We start from the raw sequence: 17,903 nt of genomic DNA, 5'->3' as shown, positions 1-17,903 counted from the left end.
TAAAAAAAAATGTAATAATTCACAATATTATTGGAACATTATTATCCTATTCTAATTAAGGATTCTTGTAGTTCCGAAGGATCCAGCTTCTTAAAGGTTATTTTACAAAGACTTTCCAAGGTAAGGAAAAAGGTCCTTTTCGTGTTCCTTGTAAGAGTGACACATAGGCACTTGATTCGAGTTATCAGTCAAGCCTCTGTTACTCTTCTTGTATCTTGGTTTTCATTTTCCTTGTGATGGACCTGGAAGAAGGGGGACATGTCAAAGATCACATATTATTATTATTATTATTATTATTATTATTATTATTATATACAAGACATCTGAATAGAAGTTAAGGAGGGTATTTATACTTGTCGTGTCCTTTACGTCGAAATAAAATATCTATGTTAGTACCGACGGTGCCACATAGGATAACCGACGTTCACGTTAATGAATTCTAGCCAAAATTAGCTGAGTCAACTCAATTAATACTAATGCAAAGAGATTTATGATTAAATTGATCCAATTAAAAAATTTGAGACTAAATTAGTATTAATGCAATAGGTATAGGACTTTTTTTTTTTTTTTTTACTTTTACCGCTTCTAGAACCACTACTCTGTCTCTAGAGAGAACACCTTTTGCAGTTAGGTCCATCCAAGCTTCTATATATTGAGGCCCATCCAAGTTTCAACATTTTGGTACTTCGGAGCATATCGACATCCTTATATTGTGTAGTCTGCTCACCTTCTATTGCATCCATCCAAGCTCTTCGATGATCGCATGACCTTTAGTTTGTCGCCATCCCCGCGGCCCGTCGAAGCTTACTAGCATCTTCATGTCCTCTAGTCTGTTCATCTTCTATCGGTCGATCAAAATTTTTTTTAACAATCACACATCTTCTAGTTTGATCCATCATCCACAAGATCCTCCCGAACATCGATCCATTCCTCATCCCATAACTTCTTCACTATCGTTAACTCCCATCCCCTCGTCTACATATCTCATGTCCATTGGCTCATTCACCTTCCGTAGAGCAAAGGTTGTTTATCACTCTTAGCCATTCTATTGCCGATACCGTTCACCTATGATCTATGGATATCTTCGGCACACTCAATAACGCGTGTTGGCATATTAGAATATTGTATCGTCCTCAAGATATCATATGGATGTTTCCCAACACATACTTGAAGTTGTCAACTACACCTAATCTCTCTTATTCGAACAAAGATCAACAATCCCTCACTCGTTTTCTCAGCTTACACACTCAAACAATCCCCTTCTTTTCTGGTCAAATCTCTGCATAGTTCACAAAACACCATTCCTAGTCCTTTTCTTGTCAAAGAAAACGAAGCAACAATCCAACACCCCAGAAGCCTGGGGCCATCTGGGATAAGGGTCTATTCATTAAACAAACAAAAATGGTCAGAATCGGATGTTCGTTTCTGGTTTCGACGAGAGAGCGGTCAGCACACGAGATTGCAATTGTGAACGCGGCTTCATTAGTGATGACCGGCGAGTGGTAGATTGCCAATGAATGCACATGTACGAAAAGTCAAATTCAGACAGCGGCATCGACATGCAGTAGACGTCTTGAACATGAACAGAACATTTATTAGAATGTATAAACGCCCTTAGGGAACCTCGTACATCAGCCATCATCTGCCGAATTTTTCTCGCATGGTGAGTGTTTTGGGTGTTTTTCATTTTCTTCCTTGAAGACACAAGGACGCTTTCTGTACTTTTGTAGCATATTCAAAATATTTCCTTGAGGCTTGAGCAGGTAGGGGTCTCTTTGGATTTTGGAGCAACCTTATTTTGCAAGTATGTAATGTACTGTTAGGGGTGTACTCGATTTTTGTGACAAATTAGATTTGGATATTTGTAGGAGAACTAAATAATGGTATAATAGATTTTAGGATGCATGATGTTTGATTTTACTAATGAGGAGGAGCAAATTCTCTCTCTCTCTCTCTCTCTCTCTCTCTCTCTCTCTCTCTATATATATATATATATGTTGACAGATTAGATTAGATTAGATTAGATTAGATTTGGACCTTGGTAAAAACTAAGTAATAATCTAATGTGTTTTAGAATTTATAATTGATTGACCAATTTAAATAGGTCTAGACCGGTGTTGTTGCCTATGTTTCGTATGGGTCTTCGTAAAAACTAAAAGGTTTTCCAAAATATTATAGTATTACAAATTTATATTGTTACATATTCAACTTTTATAAAACTAATAATTGGTACCATAGCTAACTTTACTATATACTATAAATCACAATCACGTTCCAAAATTTCGAATATACCTCTCTACTACAATTAAATTTACTAGTTATACAATTCACATTTTTAATTGGATATTTTTGTTCGGATGCAACTATGGTAAGTTTCGATGAGATCTTTAATACTGTTTTGGACATGATTTATTTAGAAAAGAAATTCGAACAATGGATAAGATCGGATTAGTCTTACAAGATGAATCCTTGATTCAAATAATTCTTAGATAGTAGAATTTTTTTTTACTCATCCTCTTTCCTTTTTTTATTCTCATTCTTTTTCATTTATTGAAAAACCCTTTTCGAGTCATCCCAAAATAGGAAAGATATATTTTTTAATGAAAGACTCAACTCTTATTCCAAATGAATTTATGAAAAGGTGAAGTGTAGAGCTAACCCAATAATGAAATTTTTATAAGGGGATTGAAGTAGGCTATCATGAGTGGAATTTCAAAAGATTTACTTTTGAACTTGAATAGTCTTTTTTATAAATAATATGTGAACAATTTAACCTATTTGAAATTACAAACTCCCGAATTTTATCAGAAAAAGAAGGCTCTTCTAAGAAAACTAGATTTATTAAACTTGTTTGTTGTAGAGGCTTGTGGAGTGGATATTTTTGCGCTCTTTGCAAGAAACAGAGAACAAAAGACGAACAATAGCCAAATAAGAAGGAAAGAAAAGAAAAAGAAACAAACAAATAGATAAAAAGAAATGAAAAAAATGAAAAAAAAATATCACGAAATTAAGCAAAGTATTGTCGTTTCAAGTGAATTTGTCCATGTCATATTTGCTGACTGCAACACATAGGACCGGAGGCGATTAATAAACTGTCATGTCAGCGATTTTAGAAAAGACTTAATCAAAGATGACTTGTCGCATTTTCTCTTAAAGATTTAAAATTACGTTTTTTTTTTCTCATTCTGTCCTACAACGATTTATAACTATTTTGATCCACCTAAAAAGATTCTAACTGAATTTAAAATCGTATCACAAGTTTAGGATGGAATTCGCGATATTCCATGCACAGATCACAACTCCATTTCATGCCTAGCAAGAACAATTTTTTTGTTTCTTTGGCCTTGCTTCGGGGGCAAGTTCGAACGACAAAGTCAATTGCCGTGCATTATCAAATATCTCTCTCTTCCTGTTTCAATCATTTGTCTATGATCAATGTCCGGTCATCTGTCTACATTTGAATTAGTCGTGCATGATGTGACACGGATGATGGAGATGGAATATCTCCGAAACCTAACAAGTCCCAAGTCCTTGCATGTTTGATTACACGTTCCTTCCTCAATTCGGACCCAAAAGAAAACCTTAAAAAAGCCACGTTCACACCTCCAATTTCCCTGTGCCAACCACTCTCTTGTCGTACCGAGAAACAAGCGCCCGGCTGAGAAAACACCTCCATTAGTATAAAGGTGAAAGCTCCAGTCGACGGGGAGGATGATCTCCACATGAGGAGAACAAAGACATGAGTGTTTTAAGTGGTGTTGTTCCAAATTCCAATGTTGTTGGGGAGAATGAGCAGCGATTTACTACGTATCCTGTCCAGAATCAATGTCTTCCTCCAAAACTCAATCGATTGATATCGAATTGGCCCCGGCACCAACCGATCGCAATATTTCGGCAATATCAACCAGAAACGGCAGATATAGTGTTGAAAAATGAAAATTAAAGTAAGGCAGAAACAACATCTACAGATTTTATGTGGAAAGCCCGATGTGGAGAAAATCATAGGATCGTTCAAAAAAACCTCCACGGTTCATAAAGAATAGCCCGACAAGCAATAGTTTATTTCGAGTCACACAACTGGAAGGTCTCCACATCAGCATAATAGCAATATATTATCGTCACGAAGTGATATCAACATAAAGAAACAAGTAAGATCTCTGACTTTGCTAAAGAAATTGAGAAACAATTTGGAGAAGGATTTCAACGAACAAAACCGATTAACTTGTGGATCTTGGGTCTTGCGGACAAACATACTGAGATTTATGCTGATTCCGACAAAGTTTCCTAATCCAATTTGGACCGACTCTTCTCCTCTTCCAAGTAACGCGTCTCCGCCTCTTTATATCTGCTGCACTGCAATGAACTGCTCTTCTAATATAAAAATAAAAAGAAAAAAACATTTCAGCCCTATCTTTTTCTTTCTAAAATTTAAAAAAAAAAAATGATGAGCTGGGCTCCACGAGAGGCGGACCTGCCCAAACACCTATTGACAAGTGTTCAAGGTGGAGTTGTCAGAACTGCTTCAACGTGTATCTAACTTAGTTTGGTTGGTTTTATAGTCAAGATATGCTTCAAGAACCGGTTTGAATCCTCTTCAACTAAACTGTCTCTTTTATAAAGGATATGTCCCACCAGACATTATTGCAAGAGTAAATGCATGTTTCTTCTTCTTTGTGTCATTATATGGAAAGCGTCCTTTTTTTCCCGGTGCCGAGCAATAGACAACAAGAAAATATGGATAGGTTTGGTCATAGAGCTCGGCACACTACAACCTTTGATCAGAAGAATATATTCATGTTAAAGCGGTCGAAACCATACATAACATGTGTGAGTGAAGGTTATTATGTATGGAGCAGCACTTGTTGTAACGGCATGGGTCCACCGCACCTCCGTTGCATCACTTGCAAGATATCGTCTGCTTTGAAGTGCAGCATAAGGCTCGTCAACTCCTTACGGTTTTGTTTCTTCAAGGGTCGCCCATACAACCCTTGAAAAACTCGTCTTGCAAGTCTAAGGAGGACCTAGTCATATAAACCATCCAAGACCTCACTCCCTAGGCGATGTGGGACATGATGTTACACTTGTACAAGCGCGTATTGCGGTCATGGATGCTAGTCTATCTTTTTCATAAACAAACTTGACTTTTCAACTTTTGGTATCTACCCATTAATTATTAGCATACCCTTGTCGTGTGGTCATTCTTTCGCGTCATTATTGAGAGTGCCCTTTTGAGAATTTGGTGAATGTTAAACATATCGGATTGTCACAAATGGTACATCGCTGGGTGATACCGGTGAGGACGCCAAATTAATCTTCGTAAGTAAACATCTGCTCTTAAACGGTAATTGCCTTGCGTGACTTTTTCGGACTGCGTCGTCGTCCGTAATTAGTTCTTAACATACGGTAAAGAAGATGTGGGGTGCATGCGTGCGCGCTCCGAAACAATCTGATAAAATTCGATAAGGAAAATCGAGAAATGCGATTCGAGCAATTTGAAAAACGAATTTTAAATTCCCATTAGATAAGGAAGATTTAATTTCAAGTGAAATGCCAAAGATATTTATGAATTGACTGTGTAGCTACGCTCATCCTTTTAAATTAAAAGGATCTTGTGGCATATCAAATCCTTTTTGTTTGTTTAAAAATTTGGGCATGCTTTTGGGTGGGTTTAAAGAAGTTGTCTTCGAATTTCGTTTGTAGTCTCTTATCTAAACTAAATAATCAGGATAAGATTAATTAAGGAAGAAGATAATGATTAATGGCGTCCGGTGTTAAGGATCAGAGCTCCAGAGCCGGGGGGAAATCCCGGTAAACAAAGCTGCAGTAAATCCGCAGATAGAGAGAGAGAGAGAGCGCTCTGGATGCCATGAAGATGATGATGATAATCATCTGATCTTCCTCTTGACAGGTCAAACGCGACTTGATCTATAAGAAAATTATCTATTTATCAAATTTTGAGTTGGATTAGGGACGAAGACTCGGGAGTCGGAGTTGACTTTGAGACCCCGTTTTATGAAAAACGCTTCCTTAAGCTTGGCTTGACAGGTTACGTGCGTAGCTCTCTTGCTTGTACTTTTCTTGAATCTTCTGAGTCTGAATTTTCCCACTGGCGTCTTCCTGCGTCTCTCTCTCTCTCTCTCTCTCCCTCTCTCTCTCCTCTTGACATTCACCAAGTCTCTGTTTCTCGGGTGCTTGAACAGAGCGGACGGTTTCATCTACTCTGCTTCGTCGTCCGCGATCTCGCCCAGACGGTGCCTGTCGTCTTCATCTCTGATATTGAACCAGTCTCGGTCTCCGCGACGCGGCCCTTTTTACGCTCCTTTCCCAAGTCATCGTTTCTTTCATATAAATAGCTCCAAATTGGTACACGTTTTCGTCGAATATTCGTCGTCCCCTGTTTTTCTCCCTTAAAGTTTCTGGGTAACGAAGCTCTTTGAATCTTCATTTTCCGTATTTAAAATCATAACTTTCTTGCTACCCAGATTCCTCGGGACAGTTTCTTGGGCGTTTCTCGTTCGATTTTAATCAGAAGCAGTAGCAGTAATAAATAGAGCTCTCTCTGTGCTCAAGACTTTGTGCAAGGACAAAATCGAGATGGGAAGCAAAGGATCAAAGGTGAGGAGGCAATACAGTGGCAGTGGGGGGTCGACGGGCTCGGATTGGGGCCAATACGGGTATTCCCAAGCGCCGCCGTCGTACGCTCAGCCGAGCTCGTATTACACGCCTCAGCATGACTTCGCCCCGTCTCCGGCGCCTTCGTACGGTGGTGGTTATGGTTCGCAGGCTCCGCAGCCGATGAAGAAGAGGCTGGACCGGAAGTATTCGAGGATTGCCGACAATTATCGCTCCTTGGACGAGGTGAGACTCTTTCTCTCTCTCTCTCGTTCGAAGTGTGTTACGTGCGATGTGCCTGTTCGTGCGTTTTGGGCTCTGTTTGTGTAGGCATGCCTAAAACTTTGTGAGCTCGTTAAATTGTCGGATGAACAGTGAAAGTTTCTTTTCTGTGAATAATTTGTGTGGTGCTTTCGGTTTATTTTCGTCGTAAATAAGCGCAAAGGATCGTAAATAATCAAAATTTGCACATAATTCACGATGAAATTGGTGTTAGGGGATATGCAATATAGGAAACTATGAACTTGGGATTGCAAACTCGGGATAGGCTGAGAGGTTTCTTGTTAACTATCCAGCATACTTATGGAGAATAAGTAAGTAAGTAAATTTCTCCAGCCATCATTGTCTTCTAAGATTTTGTGTGGAGACGATTGAGGAGTTCGGATAATCCATGTGGCAGCATTCGGACTCGATTCTTGGACTGCTGGTTAATCTTTTAGAAGCTATGCCTCGGTTTACAAGTCACTGATGTTCCGATGTTAATATGATCATGGTTATATAATAGGTTACTGCTGCCCTCGCCCAAGCTGGCCTCGAGTCCTCTAACCTCATCGTCGGTATTGATTTCACGAAGAGCAATGAGTGGACAGGTCTTTGTTACCGCTCAATCCTTTCGAAGTTTTCAATCGGTTTCGAATTTGATAGGCTAAAACCCCTTTCGAAAATCAGGTGCTAGGTCGTTTCACCGGCGGAGCTTGCACCATATCGGGGATGGTAGAAACCCCTATGAACAGGCGATTTCAATCATTGGACAGACACTATCTGCTTTCGATGAGGACAACTTGATCCCCTGTTATGGATTCGGAGACGGTATTTTTTGCTGGGCTTGTGCTTAGTTTTTCCTGTGTGTACTTGAATATGTTTCAGGGAGTACTTAGCTTTTCGTGCTTGCAGCGTCGACGCACGATCAAGACGTATTCAGTTTCTATCCAGATGATAGATTCTGCAATGGATTCGAAGAGCTTCTGACACGGTACAGAGAAATTGTTCCACAGCTTAAGCTCGCAGGTGCTTCTTTGGCTTACCGTGGCAGAACAGATAAACGCTTATGTACTGGTTACTTGGTCTCCAGCTTGCTCATGGCTTTCCTATTTTTGTTCCTGCTATAGGACCCACATCTTTCGCTCCCATCATCGAGATGGCCATGACAATTGTCGAGCAAAGCGGCGGACAGTATCACGTCTTGCTGATAATCGCCGATGGACAGGTAAGGGCTAACAGAAACTGTCTGCTTTCTGCGGTTCGATCAACACATTATGTTAGACAGAAGGAAGTATTGGCTTGGTTGTCTTATACTGGCTGTTGATCTTCTTTTTTTGTCTGTTCTATGGGAAATATATCATGTGAATTGAAGTGACAGTATACTCGCTTAAGATTCCTAAAGATTTCTTGCTTTCATTCGGTTTAACGTTATATATGGCTTGCCAAGGTGACGAGAAGTGTCGACACGCAGAATGGGCATCTGAGTCTACAAGAACAAATGACTGTTGATGCAATAGTTAGAGCAAGGTAAACAGAAACAGTCTCTGCTCTTAAGCTTGTCCTCGGTTTCATATGTGTCGATCCTCTCTTCTTGTCAACTCTCTTCTGGGACATGATTTGAGTGTGCTTGCTCATCCTTTGCAGCGAGTTCCCTTTATCTATAGTTCTAGTCGGGGTTGGAGATGGCCCGTGGGATATGATGAGGGAATTCGACGACAACATTCCTGCACGTGCCTTTGATAACTTCCAGGTAGAGAGCCATTAATCGTGAAGTAGCTTTTCATATCTGCAATGTTCAAGCTATTGCCGCACATTCGACTCAATACTTATCAGGGAAAGAAATTTGTTAATTTATTGCTAGTTTGTCAACTTCACTGAGATCATGTCGAAAAACGTGGATTCACGGAGAAAGCAGACGGAGTTTGCCCTGTCGGCCTTGATGGAGATACCTTCTCAGTACAAGGCGACTCTTGAGCTGGGCTTATTAGGGTACGGTTTGTGTTTTTGTTCGTGTGTCTTCTGGTTGTATATTTGCTTGTGATGTTGTTCTTTTTGCTGTGCGAGCTTTAATTTTCCCTTTCCTTCTGGGCTTTGCAACGACAGGCGCCAAAGACTGGATGCTTCGGAGAGAATACCTGTTCCTCCACCTGCTTATGTTACACCTCCAGTGAGGGTCTCGAAGACGTACCACTCAAGCAGTTTTCAGCCAGACACTACCTATGGCGGCTATATCCCGACCCCGAGCGCCCCTACTTCCAGCTATCGGAACGACAATCAGGTAAGCAAGCTTTTTCCCTGATTTGAATTCTCTTATATCAAATATAACATTGAATGCTTTTGGTGAATCAGAACATGTAGTTGTCACTGGTAAATAACTGGCAATTGTACATAACTTGATAATGTTTTCACCTTGCTTTTCTCTTCGTCTTTTACAGGTTTGTCCAATTTGTTTCACTAATCCAAAGGACATGGCTTTTGGCTGCGGTCACCAGGTAGTTTATGAAACCCCTTTCAATTCCATCTTGGCCCTATTGGGCATCGGTTGGTCATGGTTAGCAGTTTTACATGATGACCGCCGTTTCTTTGATTTCGCAGACGTGTTGCGAGTGCGGTGATGGCCTTGAACTGTGCCCCATTTGCCGGAGTTCCATTCACACCAGGATAAAGCTCTATTGATGTGCCTAGCTCCACCATATCTCCAAGACTTTCGATTCCAAGTATGTGTTGCTAAGGGAAGGGAAGGTAGCAGCCTGACATCTTTATTGGGAAAGGACTGCTGATGCTTTCTTAGTACGAGGTAGAAATTTTGAACTGTCAATTCATCTACTTAGCTTCGTCAAAGGCGTTTTAGATTTGATTATTTTCAAGTTAGTACTTCGGTGATTGAGAATGCCGATGTAGGGATTAGTCACGCCAGGCGGATGTAAATATGAAGATGCCGGTTCATCATTCTTTCATTTTTTTTTCCTGCCCTGTTTAACAGCTGCTCAGGTCCATTTCCAAATTCCAAACTCTTATCTCTCTTGGCTCTTTTCTATTGAGAGAGACTCAAAGTTTGGCTGCATGTACTTATGATGTCCTCCAAGTAAAGTTATAATTCAAAGCACTAGCTATTTTTTTTTCTCCAGGTTTGTTTTGAAATTGCTTCTGACAGTCTTCGACTCCTCCCATGTTTGTCCAGTGTACTGTGCATATCAGTGTATTTCTCCTCTGTATCACCCTATAGAAAACCTCTGCATAGCTTTTCCACCTTAATACAAGTTTGAAGTGGTAGCTTAGGAGATTTCTAACCAAAAACTGGTAGCGGGAGCCGGGGAAGACACTCCTTTCCGCCCCGATGGATTACGCTGAGCCCTTGTCAACAGAGGGTTGATGCGTAGCTTGTCATTCTACTATGAATCAAGGGCATATATGCCCAGATATGTTCCAAGGTTTCTTGACTACTGGTAACCGCTCTCAGATGCTAAGGAAACACTTTTGGAACAACAGATTCTAGTTTTTCATAGACAGACGCCTTTTCTCCAGATCGTTCACAAGATTCCGGGAGACAACTTTGGATCACCTCTGAAACTACCATAAAGAAAAAAAAAAAAAGTACGTGATCTGCTCATGTACGTCCCCACCAATGTGGCTTTACTGCATGAAACATGAGATGATGCCGCCGGTGGTCCTCTTAAAAATGTTTCTACGCTGATCCTATCTGTTGTACTTTTTTTATGGGTCGATTTCGCTGACATTGGCAATCGGATTGCTAAGTTGGATGTCGGAGTACACGTGCCGAAACCTGGGCCCGTGGCCGTGGCCCCGAGTGATGGTCACACGAGGGTTCGATCACTTGATTTTTGGAAAAATTATCAAAGACACCTATTGCAATTGTGCTATTTAGTCCTAAAATTTTCTTTTTTTTCAGCTGAGTTATTAACCTTTTCCAATCATGCCAATTCGTGACGTCCCCGATATTGAAGTGAATAATTTTTAATATTGTTTTTATTTTTTTTCTTCTCCTTTTCTTTTCCTACCTACTGTACTGTGGCCGACGAGCTCCGACGAAGTAGCAAAGAGGAGGAGGAGAAAAAAATAAGGAAAAAAATAAAATAAAATAAAATATTAAAATATTATTATGAATTATCCACGTTAGTGTTGGCTAGTAAAGTGGACTGAATTGGCACAGTAACAAAAGATTGAAGACTTAATTGGCAAAAAAAAAAAAAAACACGATTTAGAACTCAATTGGTTCAATTGTAATAGATTTAAGACTTTTTTGATAATTTTCTCGTTGATTATGGTTTTTAGACCTGAAGTTGAATTTGTTTTTCTTGTTCAATTTTGCTTCACTAGGGTTCTTGTTCAATTTTGTTTTGTTGGGTTCATCTTTTTCTTCTTCACTTGAGTCGAAGTTCGTATGAATAAGGAAAAGATAAAAACAGGTTTTCAAATTTTTAACTCCTTAACTGGAACGATCTAGGAAACCAGTAGAACATATTTTAAAGATTCTATTGAAGAAGAACTTTCCATTAGATCACTTGAGTGCTGGAACTATCAAGCGACATTTTTTGAGTGTCATTACGTTTCAATCCATTACTTGTATTAGGATTCGGTGCACAATCAAATCGAAATAAAGTGTAGCGAGAAAGAGAAATTGAGACACGAGATTTTATTCTTATTTACCTTTATTTATCCTTAAACTAGGGCTACGTCCAAGACATCACATCTTTCATTACATCACTCAATTACAAGTATATATATGTAGATATAGTAGCTATTTATGAGCTTAAGCCCAAATTACTAATGAAAAATTATGGGCTTAAGTCGTAAAAAACCTTTGGTGTCTAAAAGGTGCTGCCCTCTTAAGACCCCCCGCCCGACAGGACCCACGTGCTTTCCTATCGCGGGGAAGCCACCACTTGGAGAAGTTCTCTGTTTCGGGGCTGTATTGGTTCGTCTACCTCCTAGTTTAGCCATTTGTAAATTAGGTCCCTATGCTTTTCTTAGGCTAGGCTTGTCTCCTTGCGATAACATCGTCATAGAACCGTGGGTAGTACTCCCACTGTTCAACATGAATGTTTATCGCATATCCTCCCTACGAACCCGAGCATAGGCTTGCTCAACTATAGGCTCTTGTGCTTTTCCTAGGCTAGGTTTGTCTCCTTACGATAACATCGCCACGGAACTATGGGTAGTATTCCCATTGATCAACATCAATGTTTGTCGCATATCCTTCTTACGAACCCGAGCATAGGCCCGCTCAACCGTAGGGAATGGATGCATCTATAGCACATCAGCTCGTATCTTATCTAGGCGATCATATAAACCATCAAGGAAAATGTACACATGATCCTCCTAAATGGCTGAATTGTATCTCACAATATCATCTGGGCATACTATCGGATTTGGGCGGCGAAAATCAATCTCTCTCTACAGCCCTTGAAGGTTGTTATAGTAGGCTTTAATAGGTCATCCAGACTGTCTCATTCAAATCACACTCCTCTTCAAATCATAAACCTAAGAAGCATCAATCCGATAAAAAAAAGTAGCAGCCATTGCATCCCAAACTACTTTCGCAGTTGGGAACGAATAAAGTTACTGATTAAAGCTGGGTCAATGGCGTTTATTAGCCATCCTTTTACGGTTGAGTCTCTAGTTTTCCACTTTTGAAATTGAGGGTCTGTAGGTAGAGGCCGAGGGAGGTCTCTATTGATGTATCCAAGCCTGTTTTTGCCTGTGACATACATCTCGATAACCCGAGACCATAAATCATAGTTAGTTCAATCCAACTTAATTGCAATCTGTGATGGAGATGAATCATTTGGCGGTGTCGGTGGAGTCCGGTTCTGAGTCAGAATCTGAATCAATTTGGTGGTCAAATTCTCCAAAAGTGCTTCCGTAGTCGAATTTCCCCCTTGATTTTGGTGGACAATCACTACCGCCATGGGACAAGGTCGATCATGAGAACAAGGTGAAAGATGAAGACAACATTGGGCGGCCGGTGGGACCGCCACAATCAGGGATTGATGTACAGTACTCATAGGAAGCAAATCTTAGGATCTAATACCATGTTGAAAAGGAAATAAAGAACATAAAGAACATACGATTTAACAAGGTTCGGCAATATACCTACGTACTCGATCAAACACCTCACCCTCTCTCTTTTTTTCTTTCTTCTTCGTTATTTCATCAAGTATGTACATGACCATAAATATACAATCAGATGGACTTTTTCTATAAGTCAAGCCTCTACAAATTAGGAAAAAGGATCCTCTACAAATTAGGAGGAAAAATAGAATCCCTACAAATTAGGGAATTATAGCTCACGCCAACCAATACGGGTTATGCCTTGGAATGAAAGACAATTCCGAATCCGCTTTGTCTTAGGGGTGAGCAAATCGGACCACCCGAACCGGGACCGCCCGGACCAGATCGGGACCGGTGGTCCGGTTCTCGGTTCTAGGGTTCGCCAGGACCGGACTGCCCGGACTGGATTGATCGATTTTTTTTTTAATATTTTGATCAAGAAAACTCCATGTGCATGGAGTTTTCTCGATCTTGCCTCGATTGGTTCCCGGGCCGTTTTTGACCCAAAGGGAGATCGTTTTTGCTTGAATCCCATATGCATTTTGGAAACAATCTTGCAAAAAGTTCTCAACTTTGCCTTGGAAGACCCGTTTCAGGAAATGAACTCGAAATTTTTTAATGTCCAGTCTCTATATTTTCTAGATTGGGACCGTCCAAGAATGGTACAATTTTTTTTTTTGGCATGTGTTCAATCCAATGGAACCGTCCGAGAACTGGACCGGACCGGTGGTCCGGTTCCCGGTTCCGGAAAATTGAGAACCGGAACCACCGGTCCAGTTCTCAATTCTTGAGGGGAACCGGATCGGACCAGGAACCAATCACCCCTACTTTGTCTACGTACAAGGAAGTTATGAGTAAGGCAACTATGAATCACATGGAGAGTTTGATCCTGGCTCATCATAGGGTGGGATGGAGTTAGCTAATTGGTTTGCTTAATTGTTTATTTCCAAACTCTTTTGCATATTTTTGGTTTAGAATATTAAATATCTCTTCCTTTCTTGGTCTCGTTAATATTGTCGTCGAAACACTTGTTAAGTATATGATTTGGTATAACTTAATTTTTAAACTGATTGTACATAACATGAGCACAATCAGTACTTCGAAAACTACAAATTGTCCCTGGGACACTCATTGATAGATTCCCCTTTTTTTTTGGTAAGCGAAGAGCAGGCGAATGAACGATCAATATTGACAATTTGATGTACGAGGAGTCCCACGTTTGTTAGCATTGCACCGCAATCCCACTGCAGTGCAATGCAAGAGGATAAATGTTAGACATACTAGATTGGATAATCTTAGTACTATCTTAATCTAAACAAATCACATCCATGCCAGAAGCATGAACAGATGGGTGCTCCACATCAAAATCACACCATTAGCATTTCCTAATAAGTAACTTGCAAGAATGAAACACGTGACCCCTCCAAATTTAGTTTTGGGATCCCACTCCAACTGCTCCATTTATTTTCAGATCCGCAGTTCAATTGCATGAATAACATCGGACGATGACCGCAATAGAGTGGCTGCAATCCCATGCACATCATGTATCTCTTTGGGACTTGACCATCGCTTTCTTCGGTTACTTCATCTTCTCATGCGTTGTCGAGAGGCTGACGAACAAGAACGGCCCGATGCTGTGGCCGGTCTTCGGGATCCTCCCGACTATTCTATTCTGTCAGTACGAGCTCTATGACTGGGTGACGCGGGCACTGGCGAAGGCTGGGGGCACGTTCCGGTACCGCGGCGTGGCCTTTGGCGGCGCTCGGGGGATCATCACGGTGGACCCTGCCAACGTCGAGCACATGGTACGGACCCGGTTCGGTAATTACCCAAAGGGCAAGTATTACCGGGAGAGGTTCAGCGACTTGCTTGGTGGCGGGATCTTCAATGCTGATGATGCCGAATGGAAGGAGCAGCGGCGGCTCGCTACATCGGAGATGCACTCCTCGCGCTTGGTGCGGCACTCGTACGACACCATGCGGGAGCTCGTCCACTGCAAGCTCCTTAAACTTCTGGAGGCAAGGGCCGTCCCCCCAGGAGACGATAAGCCGCCGCTTGACCTCCAGGACGTCCTCCTCCGGTTCACGTTCGACAACATCTGCACCGCCGCCCTTGGTATTGACCCGGGCTGCCTGACTGTCGATTTGCCAGATGTGCTCTTTGCTAGGGCGTTCGAGGAGGCCACCGAACTAACGCTGCTCAGGTTGGGACGTATCTCATACAGTAGTTGCATCACTTTTTGATTAATTTAAGACTTGTTACTTCAAAAATATATAATATTGCTAATGTAAAACATTGTGATTTTAAAAAGCGGCTATCACTTTATTTGTCCATAAAGTAACTGATTCAAAGAAGTATCCTCTGTTTAGGTTCATGGTGCCTCCTTTTGTGTGGAAGCCCCTGAGGTTTCTCTCGCTCGGGCACGAGAGGAGGCTCAAGGAAGCTGTAGAGATCGTCCATAATTTCGCCGACAAGACGGTGTCAGACCGTCGGACGGAGCTGAGCAAGCTTGGGAGGTTGAGTGACCGGTCCGACCTCCTGTCCCGGCTCATGGAGGACAACAACCACAACTACTCCAACAAGTTCCTCAGAGATTTTTGTGTTAGCTTCATCTTAGCCGGCCGCGACACGAGTTCCGTCGCGTTGGTGTGGTTCTTCTGGTTGATATACAAGCACCCGAAAGTAGAAGCCAAAGCCCTCAGCGAGATCCACCAGATTATTCTACGGCGACGCCTTCCGGTGGGTCAGGAAATGCATCAGGACGTGGTATTCACACCGGAGGAGTTGACCGACATGGTGTACCTGCAGGCCGCGCTATCAGAGTCTCTGAGGCTGTACCCGGCAGTCCCAATGGAGCTAAAGGAGGTCCAAGAAGACGACGTGCTTCCCGACGGCACCGAGCTAAAACAGGGTGACCGAGCCATGTTCTGCATATTCTCAATGGCGCGTATAGAAGCGCTGTGGGGGAGGGATTGCGAGGAGTTCAGGCCGGAGAGGTGGTTAAGGGATGACGGGCAAGGGCTGGTGAGCGAGAGCCAGTTCAAGTATGCGGTGTTCAATGCCGGCCCAAGGCTGTGCGTGGGGAAGAAGTTCGCCTATATGCAGATGAAGATGGTAGCGGCGACGGTGCTGTGGAGGTACTCGGTGGTGGTGGCAGAAGGCCACAGGGCAGTGCCCAAGCTCACTACCACCCTCTACATGAAGCACGGGCTGCCGGTGACTCTTCGGCCGAGGGTGGCTGTGGCCATGAAATCCTAAGCAACGAGTTCGGTGTGTGCTTGTGGCGGTGAAGAGTAAACTTTTAGAGGCCAGTGTTGCTGATGACGGATGTATTCGGTATATCGCAGCTCAAAGACAAACATGAAGAAAAACTCCTCAAGTCATAATTCATTGATTGATTACTATCTACTCATCTCGTAAAAAAAGTACAAAAGAAAAAGTGGCAAAGAAATCTTTCAAGAAGTGGTTTTATTTTGTGTATGTATAGTGTGTCAAGGTACATTACATGATTATTTTATCGATCATATAAATAGATTATTCAGCTAAGGTTAGACATAATATAGGTCCAAATCACATTAGAATTTATGAAGTAGAACGTGAGGAATTACGCAATTTGATACATTTACAAGGAAGATCCATTACCACGGACGATACTTCCCTTGGCATCTTAATCAATTCTCAATCATCGACCTAAGTAAATACATATCAGTGGGGTTGAGATGGAATGAGCCATCAATGAGAGTTCCGTGTGAAACAGAAGTTCTATGTAGGTGAATTTTAGCCCAAATTTCATTATAGAGGTACTACTGATCGACGACTGATAACCCTTTAACCCGCACGATTATCTTATTGGCGTTTCAATATATCTCGTGATTGCTCGTTTACATGTATCGAAAGTTGTGAATTGATTGAGATATCAATATTGCTTGACCAACTCCAGCTCGCGGCATGGCGACTAGGGCTTGATATGGTTTAACCTTGATTTCGAGCAAAAACAAGGTACAATTTTCAATAAAAGCACTAGTCATAAGATATAATTTTAATTTGGAAAAAACCCTAAAGAGTGCCCTCAATACATACTTGTCAAAACTAATTAAGTATGCCTTGAAAGTACTAATTTCCTAGATGCAAGCACTCCTCTTGAAAATGTCAATGGTTCCGTTCACTTCGATTTTTCAAGAAAATTGAACTGTTGGTGTGCAAGATTGAATTGAACCGTATCTCACCCTAAACTGAATATCAAATGAACCAAAAATTTAGTTTAGTTGAATTCTATTTTTGGTTTTTCTTTTTCTTTTCATTTTTCCTTTTTTTTTTTGGGTTTCTTTTTTTGGGCTGAGGGCCGACGACCTCTATCGGCCCCCGAGAGAGTGCTATGAAGCCCTCATTGGCCCTCGCCAACACCGGACTTGGCGTCTGGTGCCGACAAGGGCGTGGCGGCCCTCGTCTAAGCCCTTAGCTCCAAAAAAGACAAAAAGAAAAGAAAAGCAAGAAAAAGGAAAAATAAAAGAACGCGTTTTAGCCTTACCAAAAAAAAAAAAAAAAAAAAAAGAACGCGTTTTAGTGTAATTTGGTTAACCAAACTAAAAAAAAAGGAATGGTTATTTTTCAATTACCTAAACTGAAAATCGAACTAAACCTAAGTAGGTTAAGGACACCTCAAGTGCCAATATTTTACTATGGCGCTCACTTTGGTGTCAATATATATATTTTTTGGATCACTTAAGTATCAAATTGGAAAAAAAACGATCACTTTAGTACCAATGACGAGAAATTTCGACAACCTCACCAGACTTGGCACTTAAATAACAGTTTTTCAAAAAAATTGGCCCTTTAGTGATGTAAAAGACGATCACTTTAGTGCCAAATCGAAGAAAAAACGATCACTTTAGTGCTAACGACGAGAAATTTTGGCAACTTCACTCGGAGTTGACACTTAAATTATCGTTTTTAAATAC

The 17,903-nt window shown here is 41.3% G+C and overlaps 2 protein-coding genes across 4 annotated transcripts; both read left to right on the top strand.

Moving 5' to 3' along the window:
• Positions 1-5,869: 5,869 nt before the first annotated feature.
• LOC115751324 (E3 ubiquitin-protein ligase RGLG5-like) lies at positions 5,870-9,982 on the top strand. 3 transcript variants are annotated; one of them, XM_030689199.2, is made up of 12 exons: positions 5,870-6,045; positions 6,571-6,858; positions 7,397-7,481; positions 7,561-7,701; positions 7,786-7,899; positions 8,001-8,098; positions 8,321-8,400; positions 8,518-8,623; positions 8,735-8,862; positions 8,977-9,151; positions 9,309-9,365; positions 9,469-9,982. In XM_030689199.2, the coding sequence occupies exons 2-12, from the start codon at positions 6,595-6,597 to the stop codon at positions 9,547-9,549; spliced, it is 1,329 nt and encodes a 442-aa protein (XP_030545059.2). In that variant the 5' UTR covers positions 5,870-6,045; positions 6,571-6,594; the 3' UTR covers positions 9,550-9,982. The 3 variants fall into 3 exon arrangements, with proteins under 3 accessions (XP_030545059.2, XP_048135923.1, XP_030545057.2); XM_048279966.1 differs by lacking the exon at positions 5,870-6,045 and adding an exon at positions 6,056-6,246 and having other exon boundaries at positions 6,570-6,858; XM_030689197.2 differs by lacking the exon at positions 5,870-6,045 and adding an exon at positions 6,056-6,420.
• A 4,388-nt stretch (positions 9,983-14,370) lies between these two features.
• Positions 14,371-16,442, top strand: LOC115751330 (cytochrome P450 86B1-like). Its single transcript, XM_030689214.2, has 2 exons — positions 14,371-15,148; positions 15,315-16,442. The coding sequence occupies exons 1-2, from the start codon at positions 14,451-14,453 to the stop codon at positions 16,201-16,203; spliced, it is 1,587 nt and encodes a 528-aa protein (XP_030545074.1). The 5' UTR covers positions 14,371-14,450; the 3' UTR covers positions 16,204-16,442.
• Positions 16,443-17,903: the final 1,461 nt, after the last annotated feature.

This window comes from Rhodamnia argentea, chromosome 1 (genome assembly GCF_020921035.1).
Source record: "Rhodamnia argentea isolate NSW1041297 chromosome 1, ASM2092103v1, whole genome shotgun sequence".
NCBI lineage: Eukaryota > Viridiplantae > Streptophyta > Magnoliopsida > Myrtales > Myrtaceae > Rhodamnia > Rhodamnia argentea.
Note: the sequence above shows the minus strand (reverse complement) of the source record. Positions and strands in the feature narration are given on the sequence as shown.

What these genes read in the sequence shown, in the direction of transcription:
- LOC115751324 (XM_030689199.2), top strand. Translation starts at nt 6,595, where the DNA reads ATGGGAAGCAAAGGATCAAAGGTGAGGAGGCAATACAGTGGCAGTGGG. An exon ending in TGATAATCGCCGATGGACAG is followed by an intron (nt 8,099 to 8,320) that starts GTAAGGGCTAAC and finishes TGGCTTGCCAAG; the next exon opens with GTGACGAGAAGTGTCGACAC. An exon ending in CTTTTGGCTGCGGTCACCAG is followed by an intron (nt 9,366 to 9,468) that starts GTAGTTTATGAA and finishes TTGATTTCGCAG; the next exon opens with ACGTGTTGCGAGTGCGGTGA.
- LOC115751330 (XM_030689214.2), top strand. Translation starts at nt 14,451, where the DNA reads ATGACCGCAATAGAGTGGCTGCAATCCCATGCACATCATGTATCTCTT. An exon ending in ACCGAACTAACGCTGCTCAG is followed by an intron (nt 15,149 to 15,314) that starts GTTGGGACGTAT and finishes TCCTCTGTTTAG; the next exon opens with GTTCATGGTGCCTCCTTTTG.